The 27,409-nt window shown below is 36.7% G+C and overlaps 1 protein-coding gene across 1 annotated transcript in view; it reads right to left on the bottom strand.

Moving 5' to 3' along the window:
• Positions 1-27,409, bottom strand: part of SGIP1 (SH3GL interacting endocytic adaptor 1) — a 127,092-nt gene that overhangs the window by 6,757 nt on the left and 92,926 nt on the right. Inside the window, exons 19-21 of the mRNA XM_060119528.1 lie at positions 13,929-14,040; positions 4,505-4,660; positions 93-225 (exon numbers count right to left, since the gene is read on the bottom strand). Of these exons, the coding sequence (XP_059975511.1) occupies positions 93-225; positions 4,505-4,660; positions 13,929-14,040 (401 nt within the window). The remainder of the gene's footprint in view (positions 1-92; positions 226-4,504; positions 4,661-13,928; positions 14,041-27,409) is intronic.

Raw genomic sequence — 27,409 nt, 5'->3', positions numbered from 1 at the left:
TGTTACTTTGTCTTCTTTTATTTAATGTTAGGTATGTTAGAATGTACATTTGTAATGTGAAAGAGACACCTTGACCATATAAATAGGCTTACCTGATATTTGAGCATATCCACGTTATAATATGTAGCCTGGGGCTTTTGTTCCGACACTTTCTTTAGATGAATCATCAAATTTGGCATGTTTACCCAGAATTCCTTGGTATTGGCATCATTTTGGGTATTATCACTATTCAATTGGGAAGAAAAAATGATTGAGTAGCATTTTGTAACAAACATAAACCACACAAAAAAGTATCTTAGCAAATTGTCATCAGATTTTTATCTCCATCTTTGACAATTTGTAGAGATTATATTATTAACAATAGTATAGTTTTAGTATAATTGCAGTCCTGAATGGTATTATGTTAATAGATTAATACCCATAGGGAGGCATTATTGTATTGCTATAAATCTCCGTGATTTATACCCAGTAATATTACCCAGTAATATTAACCAATCATGATGATAACTGGTTGCTTTAAACACCGAATTATTTATTAACCCAAATTTAATAGCCCTTTCTACATCGCCACCATTTCCTATGAATTAGTTGGTTAATGAAATCAAGGAGCCGAGTACATTGATTTTCTTTTGAATTTACTTGAACAGTAGGGTCTCAGAAATTACTTAGTAAATATTTGTAAGCAAACATTTGTAAACAAATGTGTAAACAAATATCTGTAAACACGGTCTTTATCTCCAACTGAGGAGAAAAGGGTAATACTAAAATTATCATTCTCCTTTTTTAGCATTCACAACAGTTCATCTAAGAGTATCTAAATCATAAAAAGTCACCTCACTTATAAGATGATCCTGGAATTTAACTGATAATAACCATGGTAGTTACACTAGAGAGTGCAGTCTTGGTGAATTAAGGAGTTTTGTATTCCTATGAGGGTCGTCAGTGTTACTCTGTGACCTGTCCACAGGCCACTTCCCCCATGTCTTGTGAAAATGTTTGTCTCAATGGCAAAAAGAATCAGGCTAGAGTGTGAAAAGCATCTGCTCACTTCTCACATGATGAAGAAACTGGGGTCCAAGTGGCTCAGTAACTTACTGACATTTCACTTTCAGAATATCCTATGTAATACAATAATAGTAGTTAGAATTTTTTGAGCCTCTATTATGTGTTAGGCACTCTGTTAGATACATTATAAACTATATCATTAAAATCTACCCTGCAAAAGAAGAATTATCTTTCTTTTTAAAAATAAGCATATGTTATAAAAAGAGAAAATTAGAGGTCATGGAGATAGAAGTGTGTGATACAGTGATAAAGGCAGGTCGAAAGTAAGTTCCTGTGGTTCAGCCTCCAGAAGCCAAACATATCAAGAGCTGAGTCAAAAAAAAAAAACATCAGGGCCTTGAAACTGCTTCTGGTCAGTTAGGAATAAGTGGTCGTGGGCACCAAGTCTCAGCAAGGCCCCTGTGGTTCTGTTGTGCCTGCTATAGGTTGTTGAGGACAGAGAAAACCCTGTGCCTCTGTGCAGGAGGAAGTGAATGGAAAAGACTCCTGGCCCCTCGTCCTTGCCCCTGGCCCAGCTAAGCTAAGGGTGCTGATAAATGTTGTCTAAACTGTTATTATCTAAAACATCCAAGTTACCCAGAGCTTCCAGAGTGGTAGCTACACAAGGAGGCTGAAGCTAAGAACAATAGAAGTTCAGCAAAATTAAGTAATTTACTTAAGGTTGAACAGCTAATAAGTAAGAGAGTCAAGATTCCAGCCCAGGTCAGTCTTACTGCAGGTCATACTTTCCCACTATACAAAAAGAGGTGTGGAATTAATATCCAGTAACATTTTATTAATTTGTGCTAAGTAAATCCAAATAACTGAGAAAATCCCAATTATATGTTTAATAACAAAGTAAGCTAAGTCATATATCTATGATAATTCCTCAGAGAACTTGCTTTAACAAATAGTCAAGAAAGGTTTGTCAATCAAAAGCTTGCACAGAGATGCAGTTCTTGAATACTCATAAAGCCTTGAGAATTCTTCAGACTCAATTGGTTTAGCGATTGTTCCTGAACATCCTTTGTAAGCCAATCCCTTTCATAAGGGAAAAGTAGAAGTAAATTTCAATTTGGTCCCTGTCACAGGGATTGCAAACCCAAATGTCTCCAGGGGCCAAGCTGCTAACTTAAATAAGTCTTTCAGTAAGGATAACTGAGAAGATTGGCTGGGTGTAAGATAACAGATGAAGAAAGGCTTGAACAGCATTTGAGAATAATGCTTGGTTCCATGGCCTTTTGAAAAGTAGGTGTGGCAGCAGAGGTGGTGGAGTGGAGCTACATACCAAAACCAAACCGTCTCTAGGACTGATGGGTCACCAATCACAGCCCTGACACAATCATCAACTACTTAGAGTTAATAAAGTACAAATTAATAAGAATTGTTTCGTTTTTGTTTTGTTAAATAAAAACAACCTAAGGGTCCATATAATGTTTTGACACACAAAACATTCTCAGACTGATATTTAGTTCAATTCATAAGACTGATTTATTAATATAAGTATAAAACTCTGACACATATGCCTAAGGACTTGGCAACATAACTGCCTAAAAGTGCAACAAAAGCTATAAGCATCACACCAGTGATATTTACAGACACACTGGTGAGATGGTGGCACATAATTCCTAATTTCAGATGGAGGAACCTAGAAAAATAAAATTAACTCACTGTGTGGCTCGCTGTGCACATCAAAAACACGGAGGGAAACTGAAATAAGAAGTTCCCAATTTCCAATCTTGATCATTTCACATTTATTTTTCATTTAAAGGGTGAGCATTTCTTTTGTATTTTTAAGCCTGGAATCAAGTTTGCCAATTAAACCATCGCAAGGACCAAAGAGAAGGAGGTGATCTTGGTCATCACCTGAAACACCTGTGACTGTTTTTCATCATGGGAGCGAAAAAGTCTCACTCAGGCAAGAGAAAGAGAGTGACTGTATTGGTCCTCAGATTCCAAATAACCTTTAGTTATTTCTACATAAATATCCAGCTTGACAAAATTCTCTAAGTTATAGTTGAAATGTTAATTCATTCAACAAAGACTACTCAAGTCCTTATTAGGCATAGTGGAAGGTACTGAGGATACGGTGGTGAACCAATAGATGTGTTCTACTCCCTCATGGATTTTACAGTCTAGTGGGGGAGATGGATGGATGAAGAAAACAAATAGATATGTAATTATTAGTTTTAGTAAGTGTGACAAAGGGAAGAATAGGGAAGATTGAGAGAGAATAACAAGGCGATGTGATTTCATGTGGGAGTGGGGAGGAGAGTGGGGAGGTCAGGGGAGGCTGAGTGGAGCTGAGATCTGAAGGATGAGTAAGAGTCCAGTGAAGAAGGGTGGAAATCCTGTTGGAGGCAGAGGAGACAAGCATACAAAGTCTTGATGTGGGAAAGGACTCAGCAGTTCCCAAGACTGGCAGGTCTGGCTGTAGCTACAAGGATTCTGAGGAGGAGGGTGGGAGATGAGGACACAGACAGGCAAGGGTGGATGACTCAGGGTCTTGAAGGCAATGGTAACAAGTCTGGATTCTGGTACAGATGCAATGGGAAGCCATCAGAGAACTACGAGCGAGGACAACCTGATTTACCTCATAAAAGGTCATCTGGTTATTGTGTGTAGGAGTGGGGCAAGACTGGATGCAGGGAGGGAAGGAGGAAAACAGTTGCTGTGGTCCACGGAAATGATAGTCATCATTTGGAAAGAAGAAGTGATGATAACAGGGAAAAAGTGGCCATTTTAGGGAGAGAATTTTGGATGGAATATCAGGACTTATGGATGGAAAAAACTGTCAAGAATGACTTTTCTTGTCTCATCCATTGTCAATAATTAACTTGTAGAGTGGATCATTTTTTAGTAGCATGTATATATGTGTGTGTTGTGTGAATGATAAAGGCATCAAATTCAGTTTTAATAGGAAATGTGAAGAAGTGTATTTATGTAAACAAATTCACATAAGCTTCTTTGATGCCATACATGTAAAGTCCCATCAAAACAATCATCATTACAGTACAATGAAATTACATGTTTAACAAAGAGATTTTCAAGCTTATATGAAGAGTAGCTCATAGTTCAGATATCATTTGATTTTAGAAGATGCTAATACAACAAATGGATTTTTTTTATTGGGCTCATTTTCCACCATCCTCATCCATTGTCTACCAGTGAAAAGCAAAACAAACAATGACTAAATTGTCACTAATGCAGATTTCATTACTCTAAATGTCTCTTTAGCCACTTGAGATAGTTGGCCATTAAAATACATATATGCACACACACACAATCACCCACCAACAATTTTTACAGCTGGTAAAAGTTCTGGGATTGAATCTATAAACATATCTGAGTAGTGGTAATTTCAGTACAGTGTATCTCTTTTGCTAAAGTACACCCCTCATCTAAGAATAAGGTGCTAAGCCACACACATCTCTAAAAAATTTGTGCAAAATATATTTACCAGCAGAGAAGTTGGGGATTTGGCAGGACGTGTTCTAACCTGCTGAAATTTGTCACCCTAAAAGTCAGGGCAGCTGGCGATGGGTTGTTGGCAAAGTGTCTGGTGATACCGGCAGGAAAGGACAACACCATTTCTCCAGTAATCTTCACGATACATCTGGCATATCACAACACGTGAGAGGAAAGAGAGGAAACCTAGGTCAACATGTGAATCAAAGCAGTTGTGAAAAGCAAAGATTTCTGTAACAATATGACACAGCAGAAGAGAGGAAAAGTAAGCTCTTACAATTTCTAAAGACCTGAGGACTCAAAGGTTTAACATGTCTCCAAAAAAGGTGGCTATTTTGTTGAAGGTGGTTTTGCACCATTAGAAGAAAAGTGCTGCTTTTTTCTTTCTGTAGAAAAGTCTGTATGTTCACCTCACAAACAGAATCATTTATTCTGGTGATTCTCTCTCTTTGACTGCTGAATTGATGGCAGTATGTTTGAAGACACTAAATTGCACAATGTTATCACACTATTCACTGGGACTTATTTTAGTTCTCTGAGTAATGTGATTGATGCCTTGAGTGTGTTCTTTTACGGACACATGGGGTAAACTTCCTGCTTCCCACTTAATTAGATCGTTATTCCATTAACTTGTCTATCTGGTTGAAATTATAAAATCAGTCATATATATAAGTTAACACAGTTGGATGATAATTTGGAAGGAATAATAATCCTTTTTATAAAAGGGCTTTATTGAAGTATAGTCAATATATAATAACTGGTGCTTATTTATAGTGTAAATTTCCATCATTTTTGACATAATCTACATCTATGAAACCATCACACAATCAAGATAATCAAGATATCCAATGTCCTTAAGAGTCTCCTCCTGTGTTTTTGTTTTCCTGTCTCCTGCCCTTCTCCATCCTTTCCCTCTATGTCCCTTGGTAATTACTAATATATTTTCTGACATTACATATTAGTTTGGACTTTCTAAACTTTTAGATAAACAGAATTGTAAGGTGTGTGATTTCTTTTTGGTCTGATTTTTTTCCACTCGGCATAATTATTTTGAGATTCATCCATGTAGTGTGTGAATCAATAGTTCATGACTTTTTATTGCTGGGTGGAATATGGATATACCACAGGTTCGTTTTGAAAATTCATTCACTTGTTGAAGAACATTTGGATTCTTTCTATCTTTTACCTATTACAAATAAAGTTGTGATAAATATGCATGTACAAGCCTGTGTATGGGCACATGCTCTTATTTCTCTTGGATAAATATATGACTGGATCACATGACAGGTGTACCTTTAACTTTTGAAGAAACTGCCAAACTGTTTTCTGAAGTGGAAAATACAGCTGAGTGTAAGAGTTTCAGTTCCTCCCCATCCTCACCGACACTTGGTAGGATCTGTCTTTTTATTTGTCATTCTCATAGGTGAGTAACAGTATCTCATTTTTTTTTGTTTTGTTTTTGTTTTTTTTTTTTTTGCGGTGCGCGGGCCTCTCACTGTTGTGGCCTCTCCCGTTGCGGAGCACAGGCTCCGGACGCGCAGGCTCAGCGGCCATGGCTCACGGGCCCAGCCGCTCCGCAGCACGTGGGATCTTCCCGGACTGGGGCACGAACCCGTGTCCCCTGCATCGGCAGGCAGACTCTCAACCACTGTGTCACCAGGGAAGCCCTCATTGTTGTTTTAATCTGCACTTCCCTAATGGCTAAGGATCTTAGCACCTTTTCACGTGCTTATTTGTCATCAGTTATTTACTCAGGTGAAGTGTCTGCTCAGATTTTCTGCCAGTTTTTAAAATTGAGTTTTCTGTTCTCCTATTAATTTGGGTGTTTTTTTTTTTTTGTACATTCTGGATGTAAGTAATTTATCAAATACATGCTTTGCAAAGATTTTTTTCCCCAGTCGGGCTTGTTTTTTTTTCTTTCTCTTAAGAGTAATTGGAAGGGCAAAAATTTTAAATTCATCAATTTATTCTTTTATGGGTTGTAGCTAATCACTTTATTCTTTTGGAGTCTTATCTGAGAAATCTTTGCTAAATCCAAGGTCACAAACATTTCACCTATGTTTTATTCTAGAAATTTTTAATTTTTAGTTTTACATTTAGCTTTATGATCTATTTTTGGTTAATTTCTGTATATTTTCTGTGAGGTATGGGTCCAAATTCATTTTTTAGTGTGTGGATATGGGTATCTAATTGTTTTATCACCATATGTTGAATTTATCAACTTGGTAATTTTGTTGAAATTCAGTTGTCCATATATGTGTGGACTTATTTCTAAATTCTCTATTCTGTTCCATTGATCTATTTTGTCTATCTTTACACCAATCCCATACTGTCTTGATTGCTGTAGCTTTAAAGTTATTCTGAGATCAAGTAGTACTAGTCTACCAACTTTGTTCTCTTTAAAAATTGTTTTGGCTATTTTAAGTTATTTGTATTTCCACATGAAACTTAGGATCACTGTGTCAATTTCCACATAAAATCAGTGGAGTTCCAATTCACCCTTTACTGTCTGCTCTGAGAGAATTAGTATTGGGCCATTAATATATTTTTTCTTTGCCACCATAACAGGCACTATCTTACTTTTTGTCAGTAGAGGGCACTAGAGAGACATTGCAGGAAGAAGAGACTTTTTTCCCTTCCTGGTTCCAGTGCGCTTGCTAGGCAGTCCTCTGCAGTACTCAAGGCTTTTCTAGAGCTAGGCTCCTGCAGTGCAGGAGGCACGTGGCACCCAAGAGTGTGGGTACTGCAACCCGTGTGGCTTTGCTAGTGCCCAGTGACACTGGCAGCTTCCACAGCCTCTGGCTCCTGAGGCACGTGTGGCTGGGCTGTCCCAGTGGTGCCCAGTTCTTTTAATGCAGATGGGGTCCCTGGCTCCAGGCTCCTATCATATGCACACCTTCTCCATAGCCAGCTTCTGCAGTGCATGGTGGTCTGCGGTACACACGGGCCATTAGCTTCCTCGGGCACCCTCCTCAGCCAGTTTTGCAGTGGAGTGTGCCTCAGTGAGACACCTCCCACGAATGCCTGTGAGTCTGCTGGGCTCTCCCTATGCCATGGCCTGGAAACTCTCCAGGAAGTCAGTTGGGGCAATCATACAGCACATCTCACTTCTCAGGGGTCACTGTCCTTCACCTGAGGTCCTGTGTCTTACAGATCATTGTTTCATATATTTTGTCTGTTTCTGCAGTGTTTTCAGGTAGAAGGGTAAATTGGTCCCTGTTATTCTACCTTAACCAGAAGCAGAAATCTCAAAAAGATTATTCTTCTTTGGGAAATGGTAAATATTTAAAACGAATGAACTTCTTTATAACTTTCCTATACATCTGGATAATTGACCCTTGTACCATTTCTGCAAGTTTAAGTTCAGGCATGTACTTTCTAGGGAAATTGAGGTTAATAAATGAAAACTTCGCTCACACTTGAATATAGGAAACTCGATTTGCCCCACAGTCACCTTGTATGCTGTGTAATTGTGATTGATGAGGCACAGTGGCTCAGATGAGATGGTCCTTGGCACACATCAAAACAGCTTGTGTGAAGAACTGCTATAGCCTTGTATGTGTAAGGCTGGGTTTGGGGTAGAGGTGGAGGGCAGGTGAGCTTCCTAAAGTTGCCATGTGCCCCCTCCTCCCACTCAGATAATATCATCCCTAACTCTGAACTGCTCTGAATAAGAATTCTTGTTTCTGGAAGTTTGCCCCTCCATCTCTGCTGGAGAATATTGCTGATCTCCCAGTTTGGTGCCAACTCTGCTGTCTTCCTTCTTTATCTTTTAGATCCATAAGGCTTGCTTGATTTACTGGTGATGAATTGGTGCTAAGCCTGGACTTCCTCTTAAGCTGAGTCTACTCTTAATGTTTTTCAATATGTGGGCAAGAAAATTTTTATCTGATGACTCTAGAAGAAAATAATAAATAGTCAGAGCACTTGTTAAACTAGACTTCAGCACCTACCACCACTCAGTACACTGTTAGCAGTAGTTGCTCAAATGTTTTTTTAATTGGTAAGGAATCTGCTCAGTTTCTTTTCCAGGTTGCTCAAAATGAGCTCTAAGTGGTGTCTTGGTGGAGGACAAAGTTTCTCTTTTGAAAGAAATTCAGCAAGGGGAGGAGGTGGAATTTATTAAGTCAATAAACATTTATGGATGCCTAACTATGTAAGTTGGGGTTGTTTGTTGTGAGTGGGGAGGCAATTAAAAAATGAGCAAAAGACATATATACACTAATATGTATGAAATAGATAACTAATAAGAACCTGCTATGTAAAAAATAAATAAAATAAAATTCAAAAAAAAAAAATGAGCAAAAGAACCCCTGCCTTCAAAGGGCTTACAGTGTCGGGTGGACTATGAGAGAAGTAGTCAGTATAAGCCAGTAGATGAAGCACCCAGGCTCGTCAGTTACATTACATTTCTGAACTGCATCTCAATTGTCAGAGTCAGACCTTTGGTGATTTGTTAATCCATCCAGTGTCTATGTCAATCTGAAATTTTCTATATAAAAATTAATATTTTCAACCTATGCTCAGTCACTAAAGGAAAGTCTTTGCTCAGCAGTAATGATTGTTCCTATCTGTGTGATGTGGCTACATTTCATGTGAGTTTAAATCATGGAAATCTGACATACTGCAATATGGAAATATTGACACAGGTACTTTATGAAGTAAATTTAAAACCATATGAATCCCCACAAATGAAACATCTGTCTAGAATGGCAAGATTTCCAAGTCAACTGGTCAAGAGCCTTGTAAACTGGGTTCTGCCTGTTACCACAGGCAGCATCATGTTAGCTGGTCAACAGAAACACTGGCCAATTTTGGTCAGGAAATGTGTGGATTTGATTTATGTGAGGTCATCAGAAATACATCCCTCTCATAAAGTATAAGTTCTACTGCTTTGATAACTAAGCTCATGGTTTTCTGTTCAAGCATACACACTTTCGCACATAGGCTGCTTCCTTTCCTTTATTTATCATCCCCTTTTATTGACTTGGGTACCAGGCAAAAACTCCTTTTCATATTCAAGACTCAGTTCAAAGGCAGGCCTTTCCAAGGTCTTCCTTAATATCTTCTCCATTCAGCCCTCTTTAGTTTTTCCTTTCTTTAGTTTCCTTGGACAAATGGACAGATTTTTTTTTTTTTTTTTTTTTTTGCGGTTCGCGGGCCTCTCACTGTTGTGGCCTCTCCCGTTGTGGAGCACAGGCTCCAGACGCGCAGGCTCAGCGGCCATGGCTCACGGGCACAGCCACTCCGCGGCATGTGGGATCCTCCCAGACCGGGGCACAGACCCGTGTCCCCTGCATCGGCAGGTGGACTCTCAACCTCTGAGCCACCAGGGAAGCCCAAGGACAGATTTTTTTAAAAAAACTGTTTTGTAGTTTCTTGCACATATTTACTACTGTGAAGGCAAGTACTGTGTCTTAGGTTCTGGGAAGGCAAAGGTATAAAACACAGAACCCAGTGCAGAGTAGGAACTCAATAAAGTGTTTTAAAAATAAATTCATACATTTAACAATTCTATATTGGTGCCTAATCAATGTACCAGGCATTGTGTAACACACTAGAATGGGCAGTGAGAAACAGGACAAACGTGGTCCTGAGCAAACTTCTAGTTTAAGCAGGGAGATATACACTTGAATAACTAATTGAAATATCGTGATAAGGGAAGGATAGACTATAACTGAGAAGCCTAAAGTTTTCTTGGGAATTAGAGAAATAGTTCCTAACACCAGAGTTGTTCAAATAGGAGCTAATGATGGGAAAAGTGTTTCCCCCAGGTGGCAGCAAAGTCAAGGAGTTCTCTGCCTTTGAGCTACTGAGAAAGACTCAGATGTCAGAATACCAGTAGTAGATTTTTGTTTCCAATGTATGGTCTGAACACAAATGGGGAAGTCTTTGATACAGGATGAGAGAGAACTACAGGCAAAGCAAAACCACATGCTTTTTCTACATCATTCCTCTATGTGGCACTGTGTTTGGCTTTATCCTCCTCCCCATGATGGAACTTTTGAACTTGAGCTGTTTCTTTGAAAGTGAATAACAAAGGAACAGCAATTAAAGTGATTCACTGCTTGGAGATGAAATTAAATTTAGAAGAATGTCGCTTCATGATCTGTTCATCAATTTCAGATCTCATAATTTCAATGAAATATACTAAATCTCCCATCTACCAATATACAGTATACGCTACAACTACTTATGGCAATAGAATTGAAAAAAGACTCAATATGTGCAGTCATCCACCGATCAAAGGCTCAGTTAATTAGGAAGGGCATAGGAAAAGCACTAATATTAACTTGGCTCAAGTACCACATCACGGGAATGCTAAAGTCATGGACACCAGGCTCACTGGTACAGACCTCCGCAGACACTTGTCGGAGTGTGCTGGGGAAACCGAAACAAGATGAAGGACCCAGCTTGTATAGGGACAGGTCCGCAGGTGACTGGTAGGCTGCTATGCCACTTCTTGGGATTTAAAAAAGATTATTATTAAGGACTTCTTAACTCCCATTGCCCCATATTTACACCTCTCCTATAGTGGACTTTGCATTATATTTATGTACAAGTTTTATTTTCCATATCAATCGTCTTCACCACCAATATATCCCTGCCTAGCACAATGGCGGCCACATAGTAGACATTCTGTAAATGTTAGGTGAGTAATTCAACTCAACTTGTTCAGCAAATATGCACTGGGTACTCCATGCCAGGTCCTGTTTTAGGTACTGAAGATATAACAATGAACAAAATACTTAAAGTCCCAGCTCTCATGAAGCTTACACTCTAGTGGGGGAAGGGACAGATAGTGGACACAGAAAACATGGAACATGTTAATTAGCATGTTCATTAACTAGAAAACAGGAAGTATGTTAACTACGAAGGAAGAGAAAGTGAAGTAGGGAGAAAGGAAGTGTTGACAGCGGAGGGGGCAGGAGAATTGCTGTTTTACATAGAAGGTCTGTGATAAACTGCTGAAGAATCATGAAGGAAGTGAGGGGGCAGGTCACTCAGATAGTTGCGAGAAGATTTCACTAAGGCGGAAGGAGCAACAAATGCAAAGACCCTGAGGTGCAGATGGGGTTGGGCTGATGAAAGAAAAACAGCCATGAAGCCAGAGTGGCTAGAGGGGAGTGATTAAGGACGAGGGTGACGGAGGCAAGATCAGAGAGGTGGCAGCTGGGATGGGTCGTGAAGGACAAATCTTATAGACCATTATGAAGCATTTGGCTTTAACTTTGAACAAGTTAGGAAGATTTTGAGCTGAGGAGTGACATGTTACATTGAAAATAGATTTTAAGGGGGATCAGAAGTGGAAGTACCCCTACTACCAATTAGATCTCTCTGAATAAATGAATGAATGAAAGCCAATTAGTAAGCAGACAAAAAAGCATTCATTCTCGTGTGATCCCTAGTGTTTTTCACTCCATTATAGACACCTCTCCACATCTTCGACTACTCATTTTTTTAAGGGTGTGTTTCTACCTGCAATTCAGGGAAGCTTGAGCTTTCTAAGGTCTAGGTCAGTCAGTAATAAGTAGTCTTTAGAACTGGTGTGACAGGAAGTCATGCAAATTCTTTACTCAAAGAAGAGTCTACAGAAGAAACATGTATGTATGTATACAAAGTCTGTATACAACCTAAGCTAATGATGCTTACTTTTCTCTTACAGTTCAAATGCATATTCTGTATGAGGAGCTTTTAGTTGCTGTTGATGCTTGGTCATGGCAAATGATCTTTCTGCTCTGAAGATGAAAAAGAAGAGACGTGGGAGAAACCAGAACGCTATAGCCTGAATGCTTGTGTTCTCCCAAAACTTATATATTTAAACCTAATCCCCGATGTGATGATATTTGGGACGTGATTAGGTTATGAGGATAGGGCGCTCAAGAATGAGATTAGTGCCTTTATAAAAGAGACCCACAAAGTTCCTTAGCCCTTTACAGTATGTAAGATTCCGATGAACCAGGAAGCTGGCTCTCATCAGATACCGAATCTGCCGGGGCCTTGGTTTTGGACTTCCCAGCCTCCAGAATTTTGAGAAATAAATTTCTGTTATTTATAAGCCACCTAGTCTGTTATAGCAGAACAAATGAACCAAGACACCAGCGTCCACAGTATTTGTTTCTCTGCAAAACTCTGGGCCCAGAATAAAACCTAAATGCTGTTTAAAAGAATATTTAGGGAGATTGATAGATCTCAGTGGCCAGAACGGAGTGCAGTTACTAATTATATTAGTTTTCCAGCATAATACTGTTAGATTTAGACTTAAAAAAACCCCAAAACTAGTGTTTCTGAAGTGTAAAGAGGGTTAACAGTCATACAGATTTTCACTTAAAATAGAGTTCCAAGTTCTAATTATACTTATCATTATTTCAAAAATTTTTATAAAACAGTCTAGTGTTCTATATGCACATTTAATTTTTTGTCTCATCTTTATTTCCATGTCTACCAAGGTTTTCTAAGCTCTAGTACCTGCAAGTAAAAAATAAAAAGCAATTCTTTCCTCACCTAGGTTTGTCCTTTGTTTATACATCAGATTCAGAACTGGAATTGTATTGGTGACACACTTGAAAGCCAGTTTGACTTAGGTGTTTAGTTTTCAGTGTAGACTAATAATCGCCCTTAACTTTTTTTTTTTTTGAATCTGAACCCCTTTGTGAAATTGATGAATACTGTAGAGTGTCTATGGACAAATGTGCATGTGCACACATACATTAGGTATGAAATATAATTTCAGGGGATCCATAGACTTCATGAACCCCATCCATGGGACACCTTATAGAGAAGCTTGTACCTTCAGGTAAAGTCCATTGTCAAGTTGTACTGATATAAGTGTGATCAGGCTCATGTGAATAGAGAGTGGTACATTTTTATCTAAAATTTTTACTTTGCTGTGATTATTTTTTTGGCTAGTTTTTCCTCACTTAACAAGGGTAACACATAACTTGTCCTCTTACATATCTGATGTTATGGAAAGGTGGTTTTATTCCAGGCTCTCATTCCAATGCACCATTGTTTCAGTTTATATGTGGGTGACTCCCACCCAGGAAAGACTAAGACAATAAAGACATGATCTAGACATTTCCTTTTGTGAGTTAATACATTTTCTCATTGCTGATGGAGTTGGTTGGGTTTTCTGTAACCTGCAACCAAAACTGAATCAGAGATTTCTGTATTAGATTAGGTTACTGGACCTTTTGGCATATTTTTTTAAAAAGCAATGAATTAATATTCCTAATCAAATTAATTCTAGGTATGCCACCTGTTACTGTTGACTGGATTTTTTTTTTTTTTGGTTTTAGGATATGGAATGAAATAATTATATGTAGGGTGTCCCCACTGAATTGGATAGAGTTTGGAGAATACAATGGACCCAAGGCTTACTTGCTCGGATTCAAGAATACAAGCCCCAGGCTTACTTGCTCGGATCTGCTCCTTTGAAGTAGGCATTGACCGTTTCTGTAAATGCTGCTGCAACAGGGAGGGTGTCCTGGGCTCCCATGGTTAGGGGGCTGGGTCCCCTGGAAGAACCTGCATGAAATGAAAAATCTTCATTTAATATGGATCGGAGCCATCTTAGTATATGTGGAACTAAAAACCCATTAAAGGATTAGAGGATGAAATCTAATACTGAAAAAAAAAGCAATGTGCTAAGAGCCATAACTGTATATTCAACATAGAGCTCAAGTATTTAAAAGGAAATATTTGGCTGGTTTACAGACAAACACACTTGAAATTAATTCAATGATGTATTTTACTACAGAAAAAAATCCAAGCAGAAGAATAAAGTCATAGGGGGTTCCAATGTTTTACATAAAGCATAAGGCAGTATTTGCATGACAGTTTGTACAGCAGGTAGTTAGTAAGAAAATTATTAGCTTCCTATTTGAGCCTTCACCTTATACAATTGCCCATACACTCAAAACTGTTTGCATTTCTTCATTTTAAAGAGATAAACAGCCATGGAGCACCATGTTATACATTGTCCTTTTCTGGGGTGTTTCCATTTCAAACAGTCCAATTACCCTCAGATCAAGTAGTCTCAAGTGTACATGTCCCCAAACATACACAACCCAAACGTCCACCTTGACTTAGCACAAACACATCAATGCATCAATTTACATTATTAAAAATAACAGATTACTGACCATCTACTACACACCAGGCACTACACTGGATACCTTACAAGAATTACCACATTCAAGTCCCACATCAGCCCTGTGGGATAGGCCTTATTATTCCCATTTTACAGAAAGAAAACTGAAGCTCAAAGAGCTAAGTGACTTGCCCAAGATACAGTTAGTTAAGTGGCAAAACTAAAATTCAAACCTAGGTTTGCCATCCTGTAAGGCTCATGTTTTTCGCCATACTGTTTACATACCATATTGTTTATCTAAATGAAACATTTTCCTGTATGTTTTTGATACAACTTGAGGTTTCCAAAAGGAGCAAAGTTTAGGATTGTTGTCTTCATTAACAATCTCTAGACATGGTACTGAAGAGTAAAGTTTTATAAGGACAAAGTATTTAATTATGTCACACATTCACTGCTTCTGCTTCTTATCACACAAAACATATTTACTCTTCTCCACCTCATCACAGACTACCTGTTATGCTTTTTATCTTTTACCTTTAGTAACTTTCATACTCTTCTCTGATTATGAAAAGATCTACCTTTGTATATTTCCCTCCTCAGTAAAGTTTTCCTTGATAATTCTAGTTCATCCTAGTGTCTACATTTTCTATCTTCCCTTGTCTTTCAATATCTTGGATGTAGTAATTGATCACCAACAAACATTGGCTTATTATCTGCTATGTATCAGGCATTATGGTAGGTGCTGGGGATTCAGAGATAATTAAACATAATCCTTGTCCTCAAGAAATAGGTTTTTGTTGTTTACGAGCCACGCCTCCAGTGGTACTTTTTTACAGCCGTCAGAATGGACTGAGGCATGCAGTCTGGCCCAGATCTATCCTTCCTCACCTCTTCCCTCTGTTTCCAACAACGCTATACCCTAGCTGTGTTCACCTCTGGGCACTACAGTCCTTACTGTGGGTTTAATCAATAATGCCAGGGAAGGAAAAAACATCAAGATTTTACAAAGAACCCTTTTACCTTAAAGGATCCACAGTTTACAATTCTAATTTCTGCACATCCCTATACATTGAAATTAATATGCCATCTTCTATTTTACTTTTTTCATTTATTACACAATTTTTCTTATTGCTATCTGGTCTACATATCATTTCCATGACTATATATTATTCTACAAAAATTCTCCAAATGTTGGGTCATTTCTAGGTAGCAATTATTCTAAATCCATCTTTGTATAAATTGGTCTTTTTCTTTTAATTATTTTTTTAAAATATAGTTTTATTACTACAAAATGGGATGACCCAACAATAGGCAGATAAATTTTTATTTTATTATTTTATTATTATTTTATTTTATTTTTAAAAATAAATTTATTTATTTTTGGTTGTGTTGGGTCTTCGTTGTTGCACGCGGGTTTTCTCTAGTTGCGGTGAGCAGGGCTATTTCTTTGTTGCGGTGCGCGGGCTTCTCATTGCAGTGGCTTCTCATTGTGGAGCACTGGCTCTAGAGCGCAGGCTCAGTAGTTGCGGCACATGGGCTTAGTTGCTCCGTGGCTTGTGGGATCTTCCCGGACCAGGGATCGAACCTGTGTGCCCTGCCTTGGCAGGCAGACTCTTAACCACCGCGCCACCAGGGAAGCCCCCCAGATTATTTTACATAAAGATTATACTCAGTGAAAATGCTATTAGTAATAAATGAATGCTTCTGTTCCCCTGCAGTACCTTAGAGAGTCTTTGTTACTATGATTATTGGAAAACTGGGCTAAAACCAGGATAGTGTCTAAGATGCTGAGAAATTCAAACCTTATGGCCTAAGATGACTAAGAGGGGCCTCAAAACTATTTTCAAATATCTGAAATAATATTACCAGACAGTGACTCTAGGGACCAGGATTCATGGCCATGGATCTGCAAGTTAATAGCTTTGTGACCTTGGGCAAGTGAATTATCTTTAGGTTTTCTCAAGCATAAAATGAAGGCAATAGATCACATCATCCCTGTGTGTTAGGATTCTATAATTTTAAGTTGTTTATAGGAATTTAAGGAGTTTTAAACAGTAGGAACAATTATCTCACACAGAAATAAGCTGCTTTGAAAACTGTATCCCTTCACTGGTGGTTTTAGTGAATCTGCCAAATATTTACTGGGTCTCTACTATGTGTAAGATAGTGGTGGGAACACAAATATGTAAACTTTCAGGAAATAAGATACAAGTATATAGGAAACCCAGTAACAATATCATATACAAACAAGAGCTTAAGACAATAGCTCAAGTGACAGCACTATGAGGTTTTTTCACTGCAAGATTAATTGTCCAATGAGCAGAACAGGAAATTCTGCTCCTTCATTTAATAAAAAGAAGCTCAGACTCTGGTGTCACATAGACTTGTGTGTGAATCCCAACACCTCCACTTACAATCTGTTATGACCAGGAGCAAGCTATTTAATCTGTCTGTGACTCAGTTTCCTCATCTTTAAAATAAAATATCAATCGATAATAATATCTATGTTAAAGGTTTGTGGTGGACATCAAATGGGATATCCTTAGCATGGTATATACTTGAAAAAACATCTTCTTCTTCTTATTTTTGTTGCTGTTATTTTGTCAGGGTGAGTTTTACTAAGGTTGTTGAATTAGAGTCGGTTCTTTGAATTTGAATAATTATTGAGGTAGAGAATGAAGGGAGATACCACAAATGGTACTCCTCACTGAGCAAGGAGATAGACCAACATTTTCAGGTTCCTTCCTAACTCAAATTTCTTTTATCATACGAGCAATGAATTCTATCATGCATGTTTAATTTTTTGTGTATTACATGGGTGGCTATCATATCTTTTCAAGTTGCTTGATAGAATGCTCGGACTCATAGGAGATGAAAGTTGGTTGAATGCATATTTGTCTGTTGATTCATTTAAATGTGAGTTCCTGCAATAAGTAGGCATTGTGCTAGTTGCTGAGGGATTCACAGAAATGTATGAGATGTACCCCTCCCTTCATGGAGCTTATAGTATAAAAGGGGACTATAATATTAAATACAAATGAAAGACAAAGCACTACATGAAGTTGGATAATATTGATAGTTAAATATTATAATTATTATATTATTATTAATGATTATTTTTAAAGAATTTAATGTCAAAATAGTAATTATTATGTCTGTCTTACAATAAAATAAAATATCAAACACTAATATGGCTTTTTGTTCTTTATACATTGAGGGAATAAACAGGTTCAGTGTAATTATCTCTATTGCACTAGCCCAAGTTCACTCTGCTAGTAAGTGGTAAAGATGAAATTCAATCCTAGGCCTCCTAATGCTAACAAAAACAGTAGCAACAACGAAAACTTTGTACCTCTTATCGCATACTAAGAGCTATTCCTGTATTACCTCTTAATCCTGATAATACCCCTATTAGGGAACTACCATTGTTATCCCTGTTTTCCAGAGGAGAAAACTGAGGTTACAAATCATTCAGTAGCCTTGCCCACAGTCACCCAGTTAGTAAGCAGTAAGAACAGCATTGGGATGCAAACCTAGTACTTCCTGACTCTGGATCCTGAACTCTTACCTACTCTGCTCATGGAACATATATGTCAGAACAAAATTATGTTAGGCATCTGAGGGTGCATATGTGGTCCCCCAAGAAGGACAAGTTGCTGCCATTACCCTGTCGAGTTCTGACAAAATAGCAATTCCAGGGCCCTGGAAAGCAATTGACATGCACACTTACGGATTTCCGAGAAATGGAAAAAGGCACACAGAGTCACTATCATGTGATGAAATTCTCTGAAAGGCAGTTTTCTGTGACTCTCATTACCAAGCAAGGTTATACACACACACACACACACACACACAAAACCTAAGGCTAAAGAAAAATTAGTATGACATCTTTAAAAGAAGAGGTCATCCTACTATATAGCACAGGGAACTATACTCAATATTTTGTAATAACCTATAAGGGAAAAGAATCTGAGAAAGAATATGTACATATATATATATATATATATATATATATATATATATATATATATATATATATATATGTAAAACTGAATCACTGTGCTGTACACTGAAATGAACACAACATTGTAAATCCACTAAAAAAATCAATAAAAAAAGAAAATATAAGGTTGTTAATTTGTGAAAGCATTTCCTGAGTAGTCAATTGAAATATGAATGTGGGTATGGAGTAGGGGCTGTATATGTAAAAATATGAAAGGAGAAAGGGAAAAGGGAGAGCGATTTTAGAAGAGAAAGGGATACAAATAAAAAAGAGGGAGAAAAGGAAGCGAAATACCCAGGTACAGAAATTGAGTAAGAGTACAAGGTTTACTTGATAAATAAATGGCTGTTCGAGTCCCGGGTTCCACAGAGACGCCTGGTACCACACCACTGCTGGTCTTTTGTGTGGAGGGGAAGTGTGTCCTAACGGTGTGCCCAGAGCAAGCCTGTCCGGTCCCCCTGACCCCCTGTTCGGTACAATTTACTCCATTTTCTGTATAATGTTTTCCACTTTGCAAAGTTGAAATTTAGAACTTTTTTCACATCAAAGCCAGCTCATGAAGAAGACTTATTTTCAGTTGTTTTAAATATAGCATGAATTTATGTCAGAGTAGTGCTTCCCTCAGGGGTGTTTGTAGAGTTTGTCATTATAGGCTCAATAAATGGTAATAGCTGTTATTTATTGTGTCCTAACTCTGTGTGATGCTTCATATGCATTACCTCCTTTAATTCACACAAACACCTCACCAAGTAGGTGCTATTTTTAACAACCTTTTCTTACAGATGAGGAAACTTTGGAAGTGTAAGTAACTAGGTCAAACTCAGAGAGCAAGTGATCTATACTTTTAGTTATTATGCTTTGCTGTTACAGTAAAGAATCTAGAACTTCTTCAGAGGCTGTGGGCTTCAATAGTGACTATGCTTCTTAGTTAACATGTGCCCTTGGGCAGGTCACTGATTCTAGCTGCATCCCTATTAAATTGAGACATCAATGTCAGTGCCGCCAACCTTATCTGACTGTAAAGAGGATTTGCACTTACAAATGTCAGGAGTTAAAAGAGCTGCAAATTTTACTCTCTTTTCATCTGGGTTTGGAAACAGTCACTCTGAAAGTACAACATGAAGCATGGACAGCAGGAGAGGGCTGTCTTGTTTGTTTAGAAGACCATTAGCAGCCTTGCAGCCTACCAACCCGAACAACTGCTGCTCCACCAGGCCCGCTATACACGCAGGGCAAATGACCCTTATGTCCAGGAGTGAGAATGAAGGAGACAGAACCAATAGATGGAAGCAACAGAGAGCATCAGAATGCATGAAAGAAGAGAGGAGAAATTCCAGGAGTTGTATGAAGAAGCAGAGAGTGGGAACTGGATTAGCGTTTTCTAAAACAAAGCAAATCATATTAGTAGGATTAGTAAAAAAAAATAAATTATAGTCAATTCAACTATAATTTATAGAGTATATTCTGTATAATGTGATAAAGACAAAAATGTTGGAATCAGATTGAATTAAATTTGAATCCTGACTTTATCACTTATTGCGTTACCTTGGGAAAGTTACTTAACCTCTCTCATGTCCACCTTCATCATTTTGTAAAATGGAGATAGTACCTTCTACAGATACTGTGAAGATTACATATGATGATATAGAATGTCTTTGTTATCTGAGGATAGTCAGTATCAGAAAAAAGAGTCACTTAGAAATGAATGCATTTAAATTTCATAGGATATAGTAATAAAAAGGCTTGACTAGCACTCTAAATTGTCATAAACTAAATTTGTGAAAAAATCTTTTATTAACACACTGCAATCAAATAATCAATGAGTTCTTAGAATGAACAAAAATGATTTGTGTTGATATTTTGAGGAAAGGCATATTTTTCTGATAAATTGTATTATAGCTTCATACAATAATCTAGTTTCAGATTTGGTTTTCTTTCATGATTATAAAGTGATCCTTAATTGCAGCATTAATTGAGAGTTTTATAAATTTTCCTAAGGGTCTCTCAATTTCTTGATTTTCTTTTGAAGTGGCTATGATGTAAGCTTCCTTTATTTCTTCTTTTTCAATCATTAATAGTATTATTTCTGCTAAACCCTCAATTGATAATGACTTTTAATATGACCTAAGGAGCTTTACACCATCACTTTCCTTGACTTCATGGAATCCTGTATCCTTTCTAAGATTGGCAATTCCATTTTGCAATAAATGTACACTGCACCTGCATTCTATGTCCATTGTTTGTTTCAGACATTTATGGAAAAACTAACTAAATCTGCATATTATGTGATGAATGGTGATACTAGGGTTAATTTGGTAAACTGATTTTAGAATGGGGACTAATGTTCTAGATTAATACTTTCATGTTGAGTTGGTCTTTACTTTCCTACCAAATCCAATAACTGCAAAGACACCCGTAAGGACACTAAAGTAAGGAGTTTCACCAGTATATGTAAATCTGAGTGCCTGCACATAGTAAATACTCAATAAGTATAGCCATTATCATTAACAGAGACGGAGAAGTTGCTGGGCAGTCACAACATGTAATATATTGTTTCAGGCTGCCCTCAACACCATATCCATTTAGCATACAAAGTAAGATAAAGAGACGATTAGAAGCTTTTCTTAGTCCAGTAGAAAGAATTTTATCGTGAGAGCTTAACTTGAGAAGGTGAGTTCTACTTTTGTGACCTTGTGAATCTTAGCTAGCTGAAGTGATGGTTAATAATGTAATATTACTTTTAAAAAAAATCACAGCAACTTTGTTTAAAAATTTTTAGGATAGGTTTGTAAGAAAAGGAGTCAAAGGAAAGTTATTACATATAAAATTTTCTATTTGTTTTTCTCTGCATCTTGGAATGTTACAAGTTTACATAAACTAGTTGACTTAAATTATTTGAAATTTATCTTATATATGTATGTTGTATATATGTGTATATGCTGCATATAAAAATGTACATGTAAAATATTTTGTGTATTTCAGTATATTTGTATATTTTTGTCTCTTAGAATTCTAGGTCTAAAAATTCTATATCTAATGAATGCTGTAAGTTAATCTCATAAATAATAATGCTGTAATGATAGCTAAACTGAACATATACTTTTTGTATCCCAGGACTATTGTAAAAGTTTCACATGCATTACCTTACTGAATCCTCACATTAAAAAAAATATTATTATTACTATTTTGCAGATGACAAAACTGAGGTTTAAGAAAGTCAGAAAGGTTCCCTAAGTTCTAGTTTGGTTCCTCACATTCTGAGATAAGTGGCATCAACTGACTTGCTAAGTGCCAAGTGCCAGTACAGAGGAAAAAGGGCAAACTTCAAATGAGGAGTCACCAACATTACTGAGTACTTGCTGTGGGCTACACACTCTCTTTTATGCTTTGCACATACTGCATCATTTAATTATCACCACAGTCCTATGCTCACATGGACACTACTACATATTACAGATCAAGAAACTGAGTCTGAAAGAAGATAGTCTTTTGCTCACATTCTCATGGTAAGCAGTGGAGTTAGTTAGGATTCAAATGAAGGTCCGCTTAACTCCACACTCCTTCCACATAAGGAGCCCCATAGGCTTGTCTCGACCCACAGTGGCTTTGGGTGAGTTATACTTGTTACATGCTTTTCAGTGTGCAAGGCATACACCTTCGTGAAAATGAGGAAGGCATACTTAAGAAAGTCAGTTATCATAGAGTAGAATTAAGGACACTGAATTTCTGGGTATGTAAATAGGATTAGAGTTGTTTTCAGTCTTCCTCTTCAAAAGTCCCTGCTCACCTGCCTTGGAGACATATACATATATATAAAATATATAAAAATATATTTTATGTGTAAAATGTATATATACACATATAATATATATATATTTCATGTGCATATAATTCTTGCTTTTCAAATTCCACTTAGTCCATAAACATGTGATTGGTCGACATTTTTGTTGTATTTTATAGAGAATTTTCTTCAAACTGGGTCTTTGCTTACAGTTCTCAAACCATCACCCAATATTAATTAATGCCGTATTTAATTAACTTGCTAAAATAATATGGTTGACACAGAAAATGGGAAAATTATGTTTCATTTTCATCATCAAAGTCACATCAAGCATATTCAACACAAGGACTATTATTAGAAATGGACATAATGCAGGAGACAAAGCCATAATGAAAATGTCTTCAGTATGAGGACTCACATGACCAAACCCTATACAACTTCATACAGACAGTACTGAGAGTGATTAAGCATCTGAAGCTAAGCCAGCTAGAGTGTGGTATGACAAAGAATGTGGAGAAGACATGAAGAGCTACTCTATGTAGAACACTTATATGGGATGGCCATTGTGCTGAATACTTTACATGCATTATGTCTTCTACTTTCCAAACATCTCTTTGAGATACATACCATTATTAGGCATGTGTTACCATTGAGGAGATTGAAGTTTAGTGAAATTAAATAATTTGCTCAAGGTAACTTGCTCTATAGTAAGTAGAAAGGTGCTGTGACTGAAACCAGATCTAACTTCAATTGTATTTTCAATGTTGGCCTGTTCATGTTAGAAAGTTTGCTTCAAGATCCAGCTGGATGCACAGTATGTATTCTTAATGGGGCAGCTTCTCCCCAAAAGGGGTAGAAATTGGTTCTTAGGGGAAGGTGAAGGAAATCTTTACCTTTTTATGTATGAAGCACACAGATATTCATACAGTACATAACCAGGTGTACAGTACATCTGTGATATTAAAATTCTACTGGGGAGCAATGAGGGGGAAACAAAGGTCTAAAAAGACTCTGTGGGTAAAGGAAGGGGGATAATGAAAAAACAGTTTGAGAAGATCTGGTTTACAGCTTTAAAAGGGTCATTAGTTGTGAATGTCCTTTACACCTCATCAACTCTCTTGGGAAAAACTTTACGGGACTGGTTTTGCTAAAGGATAATAATGGTTTATTTCTTTCTTCAAACTTAGAGTGAATAATATCTATGGGGCTGAAATTATGGGCGGGCTAATCAAGATCATTGGGAAAATATCTAGTAAGGACCCCACAGAGGAACCATAAATGGCTAAAAAGTTTGAAAATAAGTTCAGCCTCACTAGTAATCAAAGAAATACAACAGGAAGAGAAATAATTTTTTATCTTTTCAGATTAGAAAAGATCTGAAAAAACCAATACTTCATGCATGTGAGCATATAATGAAATAGGCACTGTAATATAATGTTGATGGAAGTAAAAGTTGGTATAACCTTTCTAGAAAACTGCTTGGCAATGTGTATCATGAGCTTTTAAAACTGTCATAAATTTAGCCCATAATTCCAATTTTAGGGATCTATTCTAAGAAAATGTCTTAAGGCCAAAGAATTATGTGCAAAGATGTTCATGGCATGTGGGAGAACTTGAAGCAATTTAAATGCCTAATAACTGAAGTGAAATAAATCCCAATTCATGACAGAATAAAATGCTATGCAGATATTAAAAGGTTTTCAGTAATTAAAAATAGAGCTAAAAACAATCACATATCACATTTTACCTATTAGATTGGAAAAGATGAGAAATACTGACATAATTCAGTGTTGATAAGTGCATGGAAAAAATGTTAATCATAATGCTGGTATAAATTTTTGGATGGACATTTGGCAATATGTAGTATTATTTTAGATGTGCATACCCTTTAACACAGTGATTCTAGTTTTAGCAGTTTATCTTTTGGAAAAATTCACACAAGTACGTGAGGACATAGGTTTAAGGCTGCTCATTGCACCAGTTTACACAATAGCAAAAAAAAAAAAAAAAAAAAAAAAGGAAAAAAACAACCTAAATATCCATTAACAAAAGAAAGGTACATGCATACAATATAATACTATGGAACCATTAACATGATTATATAGATGTATATGTATATAATGCACACACATATATACCCCAAACACTCCATATCATAAATTTAAATGGCTACTATTGAATGCAGGTTATAGAGCAGAGTCTATCTTCTATTTGCATAAAATCATACATACTTCTTTGATTGTTAAGAAACATACTTTTGAAAACATGAAAATATTAAAATTTCTGAAATTGAGATGCATCTTGTAATCAATGTCAAAAGAAAACTGGCAGCTGCTAACAGAATATGTTCCAGAGTTGTCTTTGCTTGTATTTGTGGGAACGTAACCTTGATTAGAAGTAATCAGCTCATCTCGAGGTCCCCTCAGTTGAGTTGAGTTATTTGAATTGACAGCCTCTCATGTGATTAAATTTGGACCCTTATTTTCCCTTAAGAATTTTTTTAAAGATTCCATCTGATGCAGTAATAAAGTGAAAGTTATTTGTACACAGAAGATAAACTGTCACACACCAAGCTATGCAACGGCAGGCAGGAGAAACTGCCAGATTCTTTGAAATGTAAACCATGGAATTTCAAAAGATGGGACAAGTAGGTTATGACTGAATTATGCATCATGAAAGAATATATAACTCAGGTGCTAAAACTGTATCTGTCAACAACTTCTGGCTGACTATCAAGAAAGTTACCTTTTGGCAATTTATAAATAAACTTAGGAATACGAATGCAGATAAAACCTTGGAATTTTTGATGTGCCCCCAAATGAAACCATCAACATCAAAGAGAATAAAAAGACCAAGATTATGAACATGCTGTATAAAAAGCATCAAGTCACTGTGATATTAAATATAACTGCTGATGGACAGAGTGACTTAGGTGTATTTTTAATTCTGAAATTGAAATAAGTTTAGATTCAATTTCTGATGGTTATACTGAAGATAGTAGCTTGCAATTTGTGTGTTATCGTTAGTTAGGAAAAAATGACTTTATACTTTTAATGAAGCTTATTTTTCACCTGAAGTGTTGTTAAACCAATGGAGCACATCCCAATGGATGGTTTTTTGGAATCAAGTAAATGCAGCATGCACACGTGCACACACACACACACACATACGTGTGATTTCAGCGTTGTATTTACTCTTTTTTTTCAGTTCCAGGATCTTTTTTCTTTAACTTTATTGAGGTACAATTGAGAAATAAAATTGTAAGATATATAATGTGTATGTGTGATGATTTGATCTACATATACACTATGGAGGATTCCTCCCATTTAGTTAATTCACACGTCCATCACCTCACATGTTTTTCTTCCTTCCTTCCTTCCTTCCTTCCCTTCCTTTCCTTCCTTCCTTCTTTATTTCTTTTGTGAGAACATTTAAGTTCTACTCTCTTAGCAAATTTCAATTGTATCAATACAATACAGTGCCATCAACTATAGTCACTACGTTACACATTATATCCTCAGACCTTATTCATCTTATAGTTGAAAATTTGTACCCTTTTACCAGCCTCTCCTTATTTCCCCCACATCCAGCCCCTGGCAACCACTTTTCTACTCTCTGTTTCTATGAGTCTGACTTTTTCTTTTCTAGATTCCACATATAGGTGATACCATGTAGTATTTGTCTTCCTCAAGATCCATCCACGTTGTTGCAAATAGCAGGATTTCCTTCTTTCTCTGTATTTACTCTTTTATCTATACTTCTCCATATTGTTTGAAGTTTTAAAAAGTAATAAGCTTACATCAATTTCACAATCAGAATAAAACAATGAGCTATTTTCAAATACAGTTTAATGGCATGGGGGACATTATTATATGTTAAAGTAAGAGAATGCATACTTATATACTGTATGAAAATATAAACTACACACACATACACACACACACAGTCACCTACACAAGAAAAATCTTAGAAATAAAATACACCAAAACAATGGTTGTCTATGGTTATTCGATTATAGATTATTTCATTTTTATAGCTTTCTGTTTTTCTAAATTTTATATAATGAGCATAATTAGGGATAGTGTGGCAAAAAATATTATAAATAGAAGATGTGGTACATATATACAATGGAGTATTACTCAGCCATTAAAAAGAATGAAATAATGCCATTTGCAGCAACATGGATGGACTTGGAGATTATCATGCTCAGTGAAGTAAGTCAGACAGAAAGACAAATATCATTTGATATCACTTATATGTAGAATCTAAAAAAATGATACAAATGAACTTATTTACAAAACAGAAACAGATTCATAGGCTTAGATAACGAACTTATGGTTACGGGGAGGGGAAGTGGGCGAGGGATAGATTGGGAGTTTGGGATTGACATGTACACACTGTTATGTTTAAAATAGATAACCAACAAGGACCTACTGTATAGTACAGGGAACTCTACTCAATACTCTGTAATAACCTATGGGAAAAGAATTTGAAAAAGAATAGATACATGTACATGTATTGATATAAGTGAATCACTTTGCTATACACATGAAACTAACATAACATTGTTAATCAACTATACTCCAATATAACACAAAAATTGAAAAAGAAAGAAACTGAGAGTTATACTAGGATCTTAAATAACTCTGAAGTTTCTACATTTGTCCTTTATTTCTTGAATGGTTTCTGTTCTTACAGTTAAAAAGTAGATGCCGGTAATTTTGAATTTTATGATACTTGATATTTATGAATGGAGAGGCATAAAGAATGCTGTCGGTCCTAGTCTGACTGCCTGAAAGCCTGCTCTTTGAGCCACCAGTTTCCTGGAGAATGGGCTGTGAGCAGAGTCAAAAAAGGCAAAATCTAGGAAAGGAGTAATCAACATTAAGTAACTCATTCTTCCCCTTCCTGGACTCACCTGTTACAATGATGACTGCAACTCCAGAAAGTCACCAAAACATCTTTGAAAAATTAACCTCACCCTTGCCCCTTTGTGATACTTCTCCAGAAAAACCTTTTG

This window comes from Mesoplodon densirostris, chromosome 2 (genome assembly GCF_025265405.1).
Source record: "Mesoplodon densirostris isolate mMesDen1 chromosome 2, mMesDen1 primary haplotype, whole genome shotgun sequence".
Lineage (NCBI taxonomy): Eukaryota > Metazoa > Chordata > Mammalia > Artiodactyla > Ziphiidae > Mesoplodon > Mesoplodon densirostris.
The sequence above is the reverse complement of the archived record's forward strand: the minus strand, read 5'-3'. Positions and strand labels throughout refer to the sequence as shown.